The sequence below is a fragment of the Rhamphochromis longiceps genome, linkage group LG10, assembly GCF_057381845.1.
Source record: "Rhamphochromis longiceps isolate RC_006_pf linkage group LG10, R_longiceps_female_GT1.1, whole genome shotgun sequence".
Classification (NCBI taxonomy): Eukaryota; Metazoa; Chordata; class Actinopteri; order Cichliformes; family Cichlidae; genus Rhamphochromis; species Rhamphochromis longiceps.
In genome coordinates, this window is record NC_140566.1 from 27,089,484 (window position 1) to 27,106,811 (window position 17,328).

The 17,328-nt window shown below is 38.5% G+C and overlaps 2 protein-coding genes across 3 annotated transcripts in view; both read left to right on the forward strand.

Moving 5' to 3' along the window:
* The first annotated feature begins 1,688 nt into the window (after positions 1–1,688).
* Positions 1,689–6,373, forward strand: LOC146661058 (uncharacterized). The gene is made up of 3 exons (XM_085419682.1): positions 1,689–3,287; positions 4,814–5,116; positions 5,349–6,373. Exons 1-3 carry the CDS (start codon positions 2,799–2,801, stop codon positions 5,976–5,978), a joined length of 1,422 nt encoding a protein of 473 aa, XP_085275808.1. The 5' UTR covers positions 1,689–2,798; the 3' UTR covers positions 5,979–6,373.
* An 820-nt stretch (positions 6,374–7,193) lies between these two features.
* Positions 7,194–17,328, forward strand: part of ttc3 (tetratricopeptide repeat domain 3) — a 29,507-nt gene continuing 19,372 nt past the window's right edge. For both annotated transcript variants that reach the window (XM_085421167.1, XM_085421168.1), the window contains exons 1-11: positions 7,194–7,295; positions 9,365–9,435; positions 9,530–9,566; positions 12,272–12,428; positions 12,517–12,598; positions 12,689–12,742; positions 12,979–13,111; positions 13,312–13,397; positions 15,245–15,339; positions 15,810–15,872; positions 17,045–17,099. In XM_085421167.1, the coding sequence (XP_085277293.1) occupies positions 9,376–9,435; positions 9,530–9,566; positions 12,272–12,428; positions 12,517–12,598; positions 12,689–12,742; positions 12,979–13,111; positions 13,312–13,397; positions 15,245–15,339; positions 15,810–15,872; positions 17,045–17,099 (822 nt within the window). In that variant the 5' untranslated portion in view covers positions 7,194–7,295; positions 9,365–9,375. The remainder of the gene's footprint in view (positions 7,296–9,364; positions 9,436–9,529; positions 9,567–12,271; positions 12,429–12,516; positions 12,599–12,688; positions 12,743–12,978; positions 13,112–13,311; positions 13,398–15,244; positions 15,340–15,809; positions 15,873–17,044; positions 17,100–17,328) is intronic.

The following is a 17,328-nucleotide window of genomic DNA, read 5'->3' on the forward strand; positions in this document are numbered from 1 at the left end:
CGCAGACAACACGGAAGTCCGGCAGCTACGCGATATCTCATTTTAACTACCCAGAGCGGAAGTAGAAACGTACAAGACTCTCCTAACCAAGGATTGTGGTTAGAGTGCCTTCGGTTTCAGATGGAGGACTTATTTTAAAGGATAGGTTATTGTTGTCATATTGATGAACAGGCTGAGATCATACACAATATGCAGTTTCGACTTTCTCACTTTTCGCGCACCCATTGACTCTCTCGTCCTTACATGTTCATTGTAATTTACACCTCCCAGAAGAAAGGCGCAAAACCTTCACATAAAGTGTTCTTGTAAGTTAACAACAGATCTGAAACTAAACATTTTGAACTTGGCAGACCCCTGGGGTACACGTCTGAAACCGTTTACATTCATGTTTACAACAGTTGCCTCAAAGCGCGTTAAGGCAACTGTTGTTGTGATTTGGAGCTCTAAAAATAAAATTGAATAGAATATGAATTCAATATAGAAACGAGACTCTGCATGCTTGTGGAACTGTTATGTATAATTTGTCTGGAAGAAAGCTTCTTCTCTCGAAAAAGTACATCATAACATCTGAGCAAACCGGACGTCGTGGGGTTTCTTGGCCAAACCATTGAAGATGTTTGGCCATAATGTACAGCACCATATTTGGAGAAAACCACAGCATTTCAATGCAAAGCTCTTATACTGTTCCTCTGTTATCTCACTTCCCATTTTATTTTGGTATGGGAAGTGAGATAACAGACGATCTCTCTTCCACTTTGTCCTCAATTTTATTTCTAATGTCTCATTGTCTTTGATTAGTTTCACCTGTCCGTTGTTCTCCAGCTGTGCTTCATCGTCCGGATTAACCTTAAGTGTTTTCTGTGATTATTAATAGCCCTTAATTCCCCCTTGCCAGTGTCTTAATTTACCCTGCTTGTTGTTCTTGTGTGTCCCTACTCAACAGTCATGCTTTTGCCCTGGAGAAGTGTATTTGGGACTTTTACCTTTGATCTTTAATAAAGGTTTGTTTTTTTGTTTATCTTGTTTACTTTGGAGTCCTGCATTTGGGTTCTGGACTGCACAGAGTACCATAAAAACTTTAAACTCAAGACTTTGAATATTATAAACGGAAAGACTGAAGAGAAATTTAATGTACGGACTGTATAGAGAAAGTATGCTGTTCATTCTGTATATAAAAAATATAAACAGAATCTTGAGGAGCTTAAACAAATGGGCAAGAGTCTGTTGTCACTTTCCTAGGCCCAGCCAAGAAGTGCTGTTAGCTAAATATTAGGACTGAAAAATGAGCTTGGTGGTCTTTGGTATGGTCTTTTATTTGAGCCTCAGACTTTGCCGAAGGGCAGCACAGTAAATTCATCCCAGTGAACCTTGTTTATTGACATCGAGGTTAATGATCAGTGTCTGTGTCTAAATGTCGATCTAATTACAAAAGAGCTCAGATTTTGATTACGTTTATTTATTGACCTTTAAATAAACCTGGCACTTCTGACTTCTGGAAGGCTAGATTTAAGTTTATCAAAGCTCTCAGGCATTTTATCATTTTCAGCACTTTCAAACAAAGCAGTCAGGTACAAGGAATTTAAAAATATTTGTCTTGAAAAAGAGAAAAAGAGACCCAATCTGAAGCTAAAACAAGACCAGATGGACAGAAAAATAAAGCCTTATCAGACTCCAACAGTGAGATAAACACGGCATGACATCCACTTAAGTAATCTAATCTATTAAAGAATATTAATGAGATATTGGTATAAAGCACAGCAGGATGATGTCATAACAAAATGAAATTATTGGCTTATATGCTTTAACCACATTGATTCCAACATAAAAATAATTCAACTATTCTTTGTCTACAGAAAAGATAAACTTTCCTCTGCCTTGAGGCAAGTGACTGAAGAGACTACCAATGAGAGTGAAGGGTATGATTGATTGACACATGAAAGGATGGTAGAGGGTTACCTAGGCCCCCACTTTCGGTGGGGATGCCCTGACAGGCATTTAATAAAGATTACTCTACTCCTCTACTGCTGCCATGTCGTCTTCTGTCCCTCATTTGTCCAGGTTCCACAAGTGTTTTTAGGGACACAGTGCACACCATAGGATATGAGCTAACAGATCTTGTGGAATCACCTTGCTAGTCCAAAAATACAATTTATCCCTGTCAAATGTCAAATCTTTGGAATTTCTTGTAGATTCAACTAAAGAAATGTGAACAAAGTTGTTTTTTTTTTTGAAGGAAGCAAAATGTTAAGAAATGAGATACAGTATACTGTGTGTATGTAGATAAAAGAGAAACAGCTCAAGCAGAACATTATATACAGAAAAATCACATTTAAAGTAACTTATTCTTTTTATACTGAATTTATACCTCAGCTCTTCAAAAGACACAAAAACCTCAGAGTTTTGATCATACAAATCTTAGATACAAACCATGAGAGGTATGGACTCCTTGCTTCTCTCCTTTTTGCCCCAGCAATAAAATCTATGAAAGATTTTTGACTTCAGTGATTGACTGAACATGATGAGAGTGATCTGACTGAGGTGAACCAGACTCAAAATCTTCAAGGATGAAGGGAAGTGAAACCAACCCACTGTTATGCTTCTCTTTAAGGGTACAGAAACTGCTTTCTTTGTAGAAATATAAATAGTTTGATGCTAAAATGAGCACCAAACCACCTGCTTCTGCTGTTCCACTCCTACTTCTGCACATTTAGAGACAGGAAATTAAAAAGCACACAAGAGAGTCACTGTTTGACTCAAACAGCTTTGCACCAACATAAAAAAGCTTTTTGTGCAGCTACATGTATGTGTGTAAAAACCTTGTTTTATTTGAGCAAATGGTTCGCTCATTAGTGTTTTTGCTCATGAGTTCTTTTATAGGACTGGCCGTGCTGATAACATCCTTCGGACTGGGTCAAATAAACACACAGTGGGTTAGAAACACTGATAACACTGAGCACACACAGACAGATTCAGCCATGATCCTGACGGGCCGCAGTTTGTGTCTTCCTTCTCGAGCCACCGTCCAGGAGCTCTTCTCAGTGGCTCAGGATGCCAGTATCATCCCTGATATCTCCTTGGATCCTGTTCTCACCACCTTCCTGTCGCTGGATTCGTCAGCAGCGTTGCAGCATCAGTACAACTTCTTACAGCGGAGCATGAGCATGGAGCAGCAGAGCACGTTCAACCTCAACCTGACGGCGAAGCTGGGGGGCAGCAGGGTAACCTGTGGAGGAGTGGGGGTTGTTGCTCTGGCTCTGTCCATGCTTTTTGATCAGGTTGCTCAACAGGTATGTAAAACTGTTGCATTTTGTCTAATGTTAGTGTGAGATTATTTTTTATTATCATCACTTTCCCCCCTCTTTGCTGTGTCTGTGTTCCCACTTTCACTTTACATCCTGTTTTAGTTTGAAGGTCCAATCTTCATGTGGTTTTGTTGCCTTTTTACTTCCTACACTACCCCCAATATTATACCTTTTACATCCTTCTGTCTCTTTGGTATATCATCCTTTCTCATTTCACTGTTTGTACAACTATAGAACCCTCCTTCCACCACAAAACTTTATTTTATTCATATATTTTTTTATGTCATACATAATTACAAATGTTGACTTCCTAAATGGAACTTCTGACTCGAAAACAAGAAAATGAAATGAAATTTTGAGGTATTAAGTCAAAATTTTAGGTTTTGTTTTTAGGATTATAGTTTAACATTTTCAGTTTTGTTTTGCCCACCATAAATAAATAAATACATAAAATGAAAAACATTTTATTTTGGGTTAGGACATCTTAGTTGGACAGTAGTGCAATATGTGACCATTGCACTTTAGAAATGGCTCATGATCAAAGTAGCTATTCATTTTACTTGAATTTCTTCCTTCCTAAAAACTGTCCCTACATCTAGTTTCTTACCTCTTACCCTGAGCACACAGGGGAAAAGGGGAAGCGCCAGTTGTTTTAAGAGATTTGATCAGGCAATCCCATGTCAGTAATAAAAATGAACCACTGGGCTGCTATCAGTGCTTGTAGGGTGGGTGCACAGCAGCCGGCCTGCAGCATGTTTAGTTATATCGAAAAAGAAAAAACAACTATATTGACCCATTGGGCAATGCCCGATTAACAGTCCAGCCTGGCTTCAGCCACCCAGCCCATGACCCTAAAGTGCATAAGTGGAAGAAAATGGACCGCAGACTAAACAGGGAGTGAGCAGAGGACTAACCAACCTTATGTGCTTGATAGTGTAATTAGATTACTTACATGAGTTAGCTATAAATATACTGGCAGTGGTTTAATGGTCTTGCAGCAGGAAGGTTCTGTTCTAAAACCTGTGGCATCTCCAAAGGGACAAACATTCAAATTCTGGGGCTTACATCTACTTTTGGAGAGTATTTTTATTTCCCTCCTGCACCAGATGTCTCAATTCCTAAAAGATATCTTGAGGACGAAGGAGAGTGATTGTGGATAGAGTTGTATCCTCTATGGAAGCTCCTTTTCTAAGCATTTGGAGAATGTGTGTCACTCTTTGCTCAAATGATGACTGCCATGCAGATACTTTGGTGTCATTTCACTCTGTTAGAAACCTCTCTAAGCAAAATGGACTACTGGAACGTACCCAAGGAGTCACAAATTCATGAAATAAAAAAGCCTTGTGTTTTTTCCCATTTTCCCTCTTTCTGGCTCTCTGTGTTTGGAGTTATGAGGTGTCTTTCTTTAATGTCTGAAGTACTCTATTGACACAAATACTACCTCATTTTCTGTCCGTGTTTGGGCCAGCGTGACAGTTTGTGTTATAAACTGTGCTTCGTATTCCAAACAGGTCCGAGCACAAGGATCAACAGAGGGTCCCTCGTTAACTCAACCATCCCGGCTTAAGAGGATTTTTGGCATCAGCAGCTCATCGAGAATCGGCTGGATTATCCACAGCTTCCTCACCCTTATCCCAGGCATCGCCAACAACCAGGATCAGATGGCTGAGACCACAGAGCTCTACGATAACTGGCTGAAATTTGAGCTTCTCGACCATTATGATAGGATGACCACAAGGAAGAGAATGAGTTCAGCGTCGATGCAGCAGTGGCTGACAGGAGCTGCAATTCACCTGCACATGAGAATCCACCAGGTCAGAACAGATAGATGAAAACACGTCCAGCTCAGGTTATGATAGTATGTGTTTACTCTAGTGCATCGGTACGCCTCTACATTGTAAAATCTGCTTCGTATGTAGGTAAGTGTTTACATCCCATATTGTAGGTTCTTTCTCTCCCTTTAGATGATGGCACAAAACCAAAGCTACAGAGAGCTTTGAGTGGGAGGTATTGAGTTGATTTTAAAGCACTTTCCTCTTCCCACAGGCCCGTCTGCAGTCTGTGCCATTAGGATCAGTTGAATCAATGCGCATTTCTTATAAGACGGGGTTAGGTCACCTGGTTCGGGGCTATACAGCCTACCTACGCGCAAACATCCAGGAGACTCCAGCTCCTGGTCCACAAAAACCAAGAACCAATGCTGCCAACAGACCTAAACATGCTAACACATCTACTATAACCAATATGACATGCTCCAACAGCCTCCTTGTTAATGGTAGCCAGGTTGGTCCAAGTAATAAATCTGCCACACCCAGTTCAACTGCAGGAATTAACAGAGGCTGTAAAACTGATGAAGCAGGTGGAGACTTTGGATTTAATGTCCTAAATGGAAGCAATGACACCACGATGACAGGAGACACCCTCTACACTTCATCCAGATACAGCAGGACGGAGGATGGCAGCATGCTTGGACTGTTAGTCATCGAGCCCTCGAGAAACGTGAGTCACAGTGTGCAGCATCACCCCTGTGAGTCTCCAGCCATACAAGAAGCTCTGGTGACTCGAATAATCAACGTGCAGGACCTGGAGAGCAACAGAAATTTTTTCCTGTATGCTGACGGAGTTTTTCAGAGCCTGCTAAGGCAAAGGGATGACTTCGAACTGAGGACAAATTAGACAAAAACAAATATCTGATTAGTCAGCCACAAAAACTAACACAACATTGTTACAGCCAGAAAAGCACAATTGTGTTTCCTATTTTCTACCAGTGTATTAAACTGGGTCAGTTACCACATATATAAGACCCTTTCAATACAAATTTCGCATGAACAGTATGAAATTTTTCACATAATTTAGGAAACAAATGAAAGTGTTTTCTTCAAATCGTCATCAAATGTCAAATGTCATTTCAAATTTGAACAGACCCTAATAAAAAACCTCACATTTGGAAAAAAGAACTAGTGACAGTTCTTAAATGGTATTGATTATTTTTCACAATAATGCAAACACAAACTATGTAAAATACTTTGAACATAAAATTCATAAAATTCTTAATCATAAAAACTATGGAAATGCAATTTTAATTCAGCTCTATTGCTGGATTGAGTAAACATGACAAGTTGTACCACAAAAGCAAAACTATTAGATACTAGTAGATAGTGTAATCCAAAGAGAAGACAATAAAAAATATAGCACACATTGTAATAAATGAAACTGAGACTAACCTAAACAAAACGTAACATTGTATACGAGAAAATTAAACTGAAACTTAACATTTAATTAGAATTAAAACTGAACTTCAATGAGCAGTTTCCCACTGGAGACTACCTGAAATGAAACTGAACTAAAAACAAAACTTAACAATTAATAATAATAAACGCAAATAAAACTGAAAAAGATAGTGTGAAATTTCATTATCATTTACTGAGTTACTTTATTTTTAACGTAATTTGTTTACCTAAAAATATAAATTAATAACAGCGCGTACATCTGTGGAGGGGCATCACCACTCCAATTGTACAGTTGTAGTTCAGCTCCGGATGCAGCAGGAGGCGCTATTCAACAGTGAATAGTAGTGAACGCAGCTAAACGGGTAAAATGATTTTTCTCTCCTTCTAGACAAAAAAAGTGCACATTTTAGTTTAGTTTATGTAAGCATAGTATTCATAATATTATTATAATATCATGACCGGTTTTGCTTGTAAGACGCTATGATTCAGCTAATGCTAATTTCCCTAACAGGTATTTTATTACAAAAAATTATTTTTAAAATAATTATATTTAATTTCGTAAGCTCTTTCACCAAATCAGGAAAAAAACCAAACAAACCCTGAAATAACAAAAATGTTTGTTGCAGGAAATTTACGCAATTCATTCGCGGGATCCGCCTACTTTGACGCATGCGTGTGTTAACCGCGCCTTCATTTCCGTACACTAGCATGAACAGGAGCAACGAGGGTTACTGTGAAGCATCCATACAGCAGTTATCATAAGGTACGTGTTTGAATTTCTGCTGTTTGTTATTTGTCCATAATATTTTATTTCCCCCCCAGTAAAAAAAACAACACCCAGCTACACTACGAGGCTGGCTGAGGCTGATGCTGGGAGGTGTCGCGCTAAAACAAAGTAGGAGAAAAAGTGTCAAAACGTTGTTGTACAGTCATTAACGTATGCCACGTTGTTAGAAAGTATGTGTAAGCTAAAGCTAATGTTGCTTACACTTACTGCATTGTGTTATATTTCCGCTACCAGCCGTTTAACATGGCTCTGTAAGCCACTACGTAGGTTAGCTCATATGCTACAGTGCTAACATTGTTATTGGGGCAAATTCCTGTGAGATTAGGTTTCAACTAGTAGGACAGTCCTCCATCTTTTTTGTTTTAGGTCGGGGGACCATGAGCTTCAAGCATTTCTAGTAATAACTCAGACTATACCTGGGGTTGCCTGCATATATATTGGGCATCACCTCATGATTTTCAGGTGTCTTACATGCCCGCTCTCTGCGTAATGGCCTTACTATGATGGAAGACTAGTTCACCACACCCGGTCACTGGATGTTCTGGAAATTGCAGTTTGGTTCTCAGTATATTCCCAAGTTGTGTAAAAAATGAATCCTTGAGAGGAGACTGCACGAGGAAGTCTGGTTCTGTTAGATAACACTGTCAATTGTATGTGTGGGTGTGGTGTTTAAAATCTTACTGAGCAAACAAAAGGGCAAACTCAGCCAGGGATGGCGACAGAGACAGTACAATATTGTCAAAAAGTCCGCTCATTCATTTCTATTTTGCTGGTAACCAGACTTTTATTTTTAGAGTTGTCTTGAGTAGTAGTTTTCCAGGTTTTTCTTTGGATTATTTTTTCACTCATATTCAGTCCAGTTCTTGTACCTGACCACAGTGATATTTGAGAAGTGAAATGAAGTTTATTGGATTTACAGAAAGTGTGCAATGATTGTTTAAACAATCAGGCAGGTGCATAAATTTGGGCACCACAAAAAAATTTATGAAATCAATATTTAGTAGAGCTGCCTTTTGCAGAAATTACAGCCTCTAAATGCTTCCTGTAGGTGAGAGTCTTGTGGTTGAAGGTATTTTGGACCATTCCTCTTTACAAAACATCTCTAGTACATTCAGGTTTGCTTCCCAGCATGGACAGCTCTCTTTAACTCACACCACAGATTTTCAATAAAATTCAGGTCTGGGGACTGAGATGGGCACTCCAGAGCGTTGTACTTGTTCCTCTGCATGAATGCCTAAGTGGATTTTAAGCAGTGTTTCGGGTTGTTGTCTTGTTGAAAGATCCAGCCCCAGCGCAGCTTTAGCTTTGTCACTGATTCCTGGATATTGGTCTCCAGAATCTGCTGATACTGAGGGGAATCCATGTGTCCCTCAACTTTGACAAGATTCCCAGTCCCTGCACCGGCCACACAGCCCCGCAGCATGATGGAACCACCAAAAACCAACCACCAAAAATTTGAGACAACTTAAGTAGTGGAATAAGAAGTGGCAAGCCTAAAAAAAATATCTATAGCGGATGAAGAATATCTGAAAGTCTTGGAAAACATCTGATTGGCAACGGCTTTATTTTTTAGTATGACAATGATCCCAAACACACTGCCAGTGCTGTAAAAATATACCTGGATAGTTTTTCACTTTGTGGTTTTCTATCAGTCTGCCAGTTTGGCCTTCCCAGAGCCCGAACCACATTGAGACAGCGTGGGATTATTTTAACAGAGAACAGAACAAAAGGCAGCTGACATTCAGTGAGATTGCAGGTTATGGTGTGATAGATTTTATTTTTTTTAAGAGCTTTTTTTTTCACATAATATCTAAATAGTTTGAACATTTTATTGCAGAGAGGTGGAGCCAAGCTTCATTAAATTGAACTAGATTTTCTCTTGTATGGTCAGTTGTGTTGTAGTTTCACTGTAATATAGACAGAAGCTTCTGCTTGTTGATTTGCATTCACTGAAGTAAATTCAAATCATCGGCAGAAATGTATTTACATCTTTTTAGCATGTACTGTAAAATTGGCTTTGGTGGTTGATGTGAATGTTTTTACAGAGCTGAACAAAATGTCAGATTCAGACTCTGATTCTGATAGTGGTGTCTTGGGCAGCACCAGAGCACCTTTGGTGAGTTAAAAATCTTTTAATAAAATGATTTACTTATTTTATTTTTCTTTCCTTTATGTCACTGATTAACATTTCCCCCCCTTTGGTCACTCAGAAAATGGAAGATATGGTCATCACCTTTCGTCCATCAGGTAAGAAGCTGCCCAAACAGTTATAAGGAATTAACCCTATAATACTAATGTTGAGTGATTTATTTTTTTTCACCCACATGATTTTCATTGTTTTTTCTTTTTGTGACAATGTACATGGGGAAATGAGTACGTTTTTTTTGTCAGGTATTGTTGTAATTTAATATACTTTTATGGGAAGTGTGTTTTATCAAGTAAATTATACGTAACATTAGAGGTAATGTTTCAGAACTGCAAATTGGTGTTCTAGAATTAACGTTACATACTGGGTCATCATAATAATCTGATAATAACTGTGTTCTTTCATGTCATATACCAGCGGTCCCCAACCTTTTTTGCGCCACGGACCGGTTTATGCCTGACAATATTTTCACGGACCGGCCTTTAAGATGTCGCGGATAAATACAACAAAATAAAACTAGTACAGGTACCGAAAAAAAAGAAGATTTATTCATAACACACGTGAAAAGACCAGGAAAACAGAGTTAACGATAAAAACGATAACAAAATCGTGGCTCAAGAGTTGGGAGTTCGCCTTGTAATTGGAAGGTTGCTGGTTCGAGCCCCGGCTCGGACAGTCTCGGTCGTTGTGTCCTTGGGCAAGACACTTCACCTACCGCCTACTGGTGTTGGCCAGAAGGACCGATGGCGCGATATGGCAGCCTCGCTTCTGTCAGTCTCCCCCAGGGCAGCTGTGGCTACAACTGTAGCTTGCCCCCACCAGTGTGTGAATGTGTGTGTGACTGGGTGGATGACTGGGTGTGTAAAGCACTTTGGGGTCCCTAGTGGGGACTAGTAAAAGCGCTATACAAATACAGGCCATTTACAAAATAACGCTGAAAACCGATAAAAACCCTGAAAACCATACATTTCACAACTGAGCCTCAACTCTCGCGGTCCGGTACAAAACGACTCACGGACCGGTACCGGTCCGAGGCCCGGGGGTTGGGGACCGCTGTCATATACAATCAGTAATTTATTACATTTAATGTTGAGCAACCCTTTTAAATGACACCTTATGCAATAACTCAAATGTATAATATCATTGCTAATGAATAAAGTTCATGTTTTTACTTGCGTAAGTAAAAACATGCACTTACATTTTTTGACTCACTTGCATATTGCACTAATCTTAGAGCAAGGGTCACATCTTTGGTCTGCAGCTGCACATAGCCTCTTTGGTGTTAAAAGGGTGCTGTTTACTAAAGAGAGACTGTTAGTTTTGTCACTGAAAAGAATGAACACAGGTGATTTGACACTGACCCTTATATGCATTTGTAGGACTCTTCCTTTGATGAATTACTGTAGAATAAAGCAAATTCATCCCACCTGACCACCTCAGTTTTTCATAGAAAGATTTGGAGGCCTATAGAAACAATGTTTTCTCAGATAGAGGAGTGATGTGATATACCCGGAAATTATATACCCCGATGCAGCTGTTACAGTTTGCACCAGTTTATTTATCTAGGATAAGATAGGAGATGCTATCAGGACAGCTGTCTGGCTGATGTGGGTGGATGACTCAAACTGAGGGCGAGATGCCTCAACTTTGCATCATGTAGCTCCCCATTGAGTCCTCGCCCTGCATGTTTAAAACACTGCTGGTGTCGTAGTCTTCAATTCTGTCTTTAGATAGTAGAAAGCAGGATGAGCCTGTACCAAAACGATGGGAAAATTGGAGAGTACACAAAAGAAGAGAAACAGCTTTTGATCTGAAGCATACCACATTGTCTATCAAACATTATGGACACAATGTTATGTTTTGACCACATGTGACTGCCAGTGGAAATGAGTCACTAGTGTGTGCGATGATGTGACTACTGATAGAAGTAGCAGTACAGGGCTGTACTTTTAGGTCAGATTCAGAGAAATGCTGTAAAATTTATTGGAAGTGCTTCACAGTGCAAATGGCTAATGACCGAGAACATAGTGCAAAAGCAACCCAAGAGTCTCTCAAGGAAAATAAATTGGATATTCTATACTGACCAAGTCAGTCACCTGATCTCAGCTCAACAGAGGAGCTTTTCAGTTTCCGAAGCCACAGAGTGCCAGAAAACAATCTTCTTCAGGCAGTCACAGACTGCAAAGGAATTTTACACAAGTATTGAAAACAACACATATTCAGAAGTTTGTTCAAGTAATTTTGAGCCTGTGATAATCAGGTCCTGTATATAAAAAAAGTAATGCAATACTTTTGTCACATCTTAATTGCTTGATCCACAGCGATGGTGCTCAGAGGCAAAATGACAAAGTTTTTGTCCAAAGATTTGTGGATCTGACTGTATAAAGCAGTGTCTCCAGTACAGATGTAACAATGAGAATGATAGAGGAAGCTTTAATAATATATTAAGTTCAATCACTGTAGTCCTATGTTGTGACCTAGACAATTACTGTAGATATATTTTGTTACATGTACTTTTCTGAGTTCTTTTTTTTTCTCACTTCTTTTGTAGAGTGAGTTTTAGTTTGGTTACAAACTTTGGTTACAAACTCCTCTTATATATGCATTAGTTGTGACTGGATTTAACAGTGAAGTAAGTATTTTTGTTGAGTTTAGTTGTTCAAAAACAGTAATAATCACTAAAAACATTTTTTAATGTTTTATTTCCCTCTTTTAAGAATAATAGAATAATCATCCTATAATGTGCCATCTTCTGTTTGCTGTTGCTTAACACCTTGCATTGTTTTCTCCATGTGTTTTTTTCCAGAGGACATTTTTAATCGATGGTATGATATCCCTGTTGACAAAAAAAGAGAAGCAGTGCAGAGGATGAAAATTTGTTCCTTCTGGCTTCCCATTCTGCTGCAGCGTGATGAGTGCGGTACTGTTCGCTGGGCTATTGAAATAGGTCTAATCAGCGCAAAGTAAGCACAGTTATAATTACCTGCAGTTAATACCTCTTCATCATCAGTGTTTAAACTGTTAATAGAATGTGTAATGGTCTCTTTTCAGTGAAAACAACGATATAAATCTAAAGCACATAAGAAGAATAGAAATAGTAGAAACAATCTTCAGGGCCTTGGAGAGAGGATTTGTAAGTTAAATATGTCAGTCAGACACAGATAAGATAAGTCTGTAAGTCTCATTTTCTTTCTAACAGGTGCTTGTTTGTTCTCTCTCCCAGGTAAAAAGGAATGATTCAAAATATATTGTTCTACTTAGCAACAGGCTTAACTTGGTAAGTTTGGAAATGAAGAGCTCTAAAAAGTGACCAGTTTTTCATTTGATTTCTGACACGTGAATGTCAAAAGTCAGAGTTATTCACCAAAAATGTATTTTTGGTAGCAGGGTCTCACCTGATTACCTGTGTGTTTTCTGTTATTTTTGTTATTTTGTCCAAAATGGGTACAAATGTAATGCAGCTGTACAAACAGTGCTTATGTGTGATGGTGTGTTGACTTTGTTTGAAACCAGCGCAGTGCAGAGGTCTTGGATGATGCGTTTCGCTGGTTGCTGCGAACAGGAGAACCTGATATACAAAAGCAAATAACTGAGCTCAACTCTGGGCACACCTGCTTCACAGCTCTCCACTTCATCTTCACAGAGTGTAAGACACAGTATCTGCTTTTGAGTGCTCAGCTCTAGTAATTCCTGTGGGTATCTTTATGTGTTGAGTCTGTGATATTCATAGTTTTTTTTTTTTTTTTTTTTTTTTTCCCCCTTTTCTAAACAGTGAACTGGTTTGTTGATAATTTTCTTTGACTTCGGTGGTGGTGTTTTAAAAGCTGAGACTTGTCTTTTGTTCAGATGCCAGGCTTATTCAGGATCTGGGAGGCAGCCAAGATAGGAGGATGAAGGAGCTGATGGCTCCACCGTTGGACTTTCATGTTGAGGTAAGAGCCACCACACTGTTTCTCATAGTCTTTTTTTTTTTTTTTTTTTTTTTCCCCACTGGTGCCTGCTCAGCTCAACTGGACTCGCTTTTTAGGGTTTTTCATTAAGTGGTAGTACTTGGTACCAAATACTTTTAAGTACCTTCTTGCGCCGAAGTTCCAAGGAAGATGGCTCAATCTGGAAATGTGATGTCAACAGTCTGCAAGCCACTGTCTGGGCAATCAATAACGTCACTAAATGAGTCATGAGAGCTTTTGAAACCCGGCCATGAGAGACATGGCTGCACAAAAACCAACACCTTGGACCCAGAGTGTGACAAAAAGCCAGAAAGTGAGCAGTATTTATACCATCGATTCGACATCCTCCATTGCCACTTGTATCTCATTCAGATGACGTCGTGGGATTTTCGGTTGCGTTGCTATAATGACCAAGAACGAGTAGAGTTGAGCTGATTAGGTAGTAATGATAAATAGAATAGAATAGAATTCAACTTTATTGTCATTGCACATGCACAGGTACAGGGCAACGAAATGCAGTTTGCATCCATCCAGAAGTGCTTTAGTGATATAGATATATTACAATATATATTAGCAATAATATAGATATGTGAGTATATTACAGAAATGGGTCTATTATGGTATGTTATAATGTACACGGTATGAAGTATGTTGTGAATATTCTATAACTATAAGTATGTACAGGCTGTAGTGAGTACAAGCTATGTACAGGATATGAACAGGATATAAATATGAAAAACTATACAGAATATGAAATAAATAACTTTACAGAATCTGGGATATACAGCTATACAGAAATGGGAACTATGCAAGTTGTAAACAGTTGTAGGATTAAAAATTATCGAATGTACAGAATGATTATTTACACAGAGCTATACAGTAGTGCAGTTAAGAAAGGGGCTTCTGATACTTTGACAGTGTTTACCAGGAGAGGTGACAGGTTTGGAATATCAAGGATATTTTTTTGCAAACCAACAAAAGGAGAACCAAAGACCACAATGCAAAAAATGACTTGAAACCCAGATTAAAACCTATTGATGGTCAGACTATAAATTCCCAGGTCACTTCTACCCTCTCTCCCTGCCCCACTTCTTTTGGGCCTGTTTAGCTGCTGCTACTAAGCAGATTTCTGACGTTGTTAAATTTTTAGTCATCAGTGAGTTGCTCTTTAAAAAATTTAGTGGTAGTAGTAATAGTTTAACAAGGTTTCTAACTCCATCTTTATGGTGTTTTGAAAAGTATCCGAGTGCTTCACAGTTTGAATAAAAGCTACACATTAAAGATAAGTATCCATGTTCGAACATGGACATAAAGGCACATAATTATTCCAAGTTTATAACTTTAAACACAATGAATGTTGATCATATTGTGGCATAGCAAGTAAAACATCAAATAATTTAGATTGGGGACAAAAATCAAAAAGCTTAAAAATAAGCTGACACTGAATTAAAGGTAATCTGAAACTGAAACTTGGTTAATATAGAAATGGATATCCATTACCTCTGACTGGGATTTAAACTTATGTCAAGCTAACAGTCAGCTAACAGAAAAGAAGCCTGGTTATGTCGAACTTATTTCATACAGGACACCAATGTGCTGCATGCGTGTCCTCACGTGACCTTGCTCAGCTACAAATCTTGCTTCATTAGTAGAGCCCAGCAGGCAGTCTACTTGTTGTAACATGCTTGAAAACAACCTCAGACGCTCAATAACTTTAAAGTGCTTCCTCAATGGATTTAATGCTGTTTAAAAAAAAAAAAAAAAATTTCCTTCCTGTGTTTGAATGCATTTCTCTACTGCCAGTGGAAATAAATATATTCCTCCCCCAGAAAAGTGAAGAGATGAAGAAGAAAGGAAACGAGCACTTTGAGAAACAGCACTATGAAGAAGCGGTGAAGTATTATTCTAAAGCCATCGAATATTAGTAAGTAATACTTCTCTGACATTACATTTTAGTGCCATGCCTTTACCTTATGACAACTGTGATACACTGCAGCACCATCATAGTGAGATGGATAAGGTGTCGGTCACATATGCCAAGAGACTGTTCAGTAACCACCGGCTTCTAGGGAAAAATGTATATTCACCTTGACTGGTTGGTGAATGGTTGCTGGCTGTTGACACCAATTTTTACCTTGTGACCTCCAGTAGCCACTGTCCAACCAGTGTGGGAATGCACCCCCCCGGCAACCACTGGTTGCCAGGGTGTTGTTGGCCGGCCATTAAGCCCATGTGACTGTGGCTGTACATTTCTTAATACAGCCTAAATATGTTGCTTGTCACTGAGTGTATTTAATCCATGGAAATATGTCAAAAAACATGTTCTACATATCTGTCCACTAAAAAGAAAAGTTGTGCCTTTTGTAGTTGAAATTAATTTATTTCTCTTCCCAGCCCTGACAATCACAAACTTTATGGAAACCGAGCCCTATCCTTTATCAGGTGTAAGAAATATCAGTAAGTACCACTCATTCTGGAGCACTTGCCACAGTTCTGTTTGATAAAAAGCAGAAAAAGCAATGCTTAATAAATTGATTATACCACCACCCAATGTAAGGTTGTAAATTTTAACTCACAGCTGCCCTAAATTAACAGCATTGGGAATTTTTATATTTCTGTAGTAGTTAATCAATAAGTGTGCGCAGTCTCATTAGTCAAAATCTTATTATTAATGCTAAAACATAATTTTTGTTAATCGTTTTTTTAAATTTTCTGTTTTACAAAACAGCTGAGAGGATATTAAAACACTTTTTTTTCCTTTTTTTTTTTTTTTTCTTAATTGTTCACTTACATCCCTGAACAGAAAAATAATTTCAGTGGTTGAATGTTTTGCTTGATTAATTTCTGACTCCTCAGAGATATCCAGCGCTCCGGCTCAAATTTGGGTATAAAAATATGAATTTGGTTCATTTCTAATATATTTTGTGCTCTTATTTTTATGGTGAGTGGCCTAATAGGTTTGTTAAGCACTGTACGTTTCCTGTTGATCTTTGTGTCTTTGTGTACTTTCTAGCCTACTTGGCACCCTATTTAATTAATCTTGAGCTAAAGTCAATATTTAACTGAAACTGGCCTTTTTAAAAAGCTGTTAGGCTGACAGATGTTTTAATACCAACTTTCTTTGTGTAGGAAGTCACTTTTGTCTTCAACCAAGACAGAAGTGACCTAAACCAAAGAATAAGTGGACTTTCTATTTATTCTCAGCGAATAAAAAAACAGACATGTTCTAAAAGGTTTGCCATCCATCTAGTTCAAATACACATGAGGACATTATTACCCTTATCTGATACTCCAAAAAGTATTGGAAGCACTTACGCATAACAACCACACGCAGAAACACATTCATCAGATTTTTTAAAAACAAGTTGTTGTATGTAAAACCAGCGTTGCTGGAGCTTTAACCTCTCCACATTTGATCCTCTTCTCTGTGTACCTGGATAAGTTGAAGTTGTGCCCGAAACTTACTGAAAACAACTTGTCATAAATGCTTTCACTTTGCACCTGTGATTGTTGTAAAACTACGCCACACCCATTCTGAGGCGTGTTTTACTGCAGATTGTTTTTGCGAAGCAGAGCAAGTCACAAGCTCGTGGATCTTTCGATCCAAACTTTTTATTTTTACTTTTCAGAAAAGCGGTCGGCGATGGAAAACGTGCCACTCTGATTAAACCTGTGTGGGCAAAGGTATTTGTCTTAATTATAATCTTTGTTTGTAATGTTCTGAGTTCATATTCAGTAAAATAAATTTCTGCTCCACTGTTGCTTTCATTTCTGTTGAGTTTCTGTTATTAGAGTAGACTGAAGTCTGTGTCACAACAGATTTTGATTACTTTTCTTTGGATTAGTTTTGTTTTTGCAAGTTGCACCGTGACCAGATGCCTTTAGTAGTCATCAACAAGTGCATAGCATAATT

What these genes read in the sequence shown, in the direction of transcription:
- LOC146661058 (XM_085419682.1), top strand. Translation starts at nt 2,799, where the DNA reads ATGTATGTGTGTAAAAACCTTGTTTTATTTGAGCAAATGGTTCGCTCA. An exon ending in TTGATCAGGTTGCTCAACAG is followed by an intron (nt 3,288 to 4,813) that starts GTATGTAAAACT and finishes TATTCCAAACAG; the next exon opens with GTCCGAGCACAAGGATCAAC. An exon ending in TGCACATGAGAATCCACCAG is followed by an intron (nt 5,117 to 5,348) that starts GTCAGAACAGAT and finishes CTCTTCCCACAG; the next exon opens with GCCCGTCTGCAGTCTGTGCC.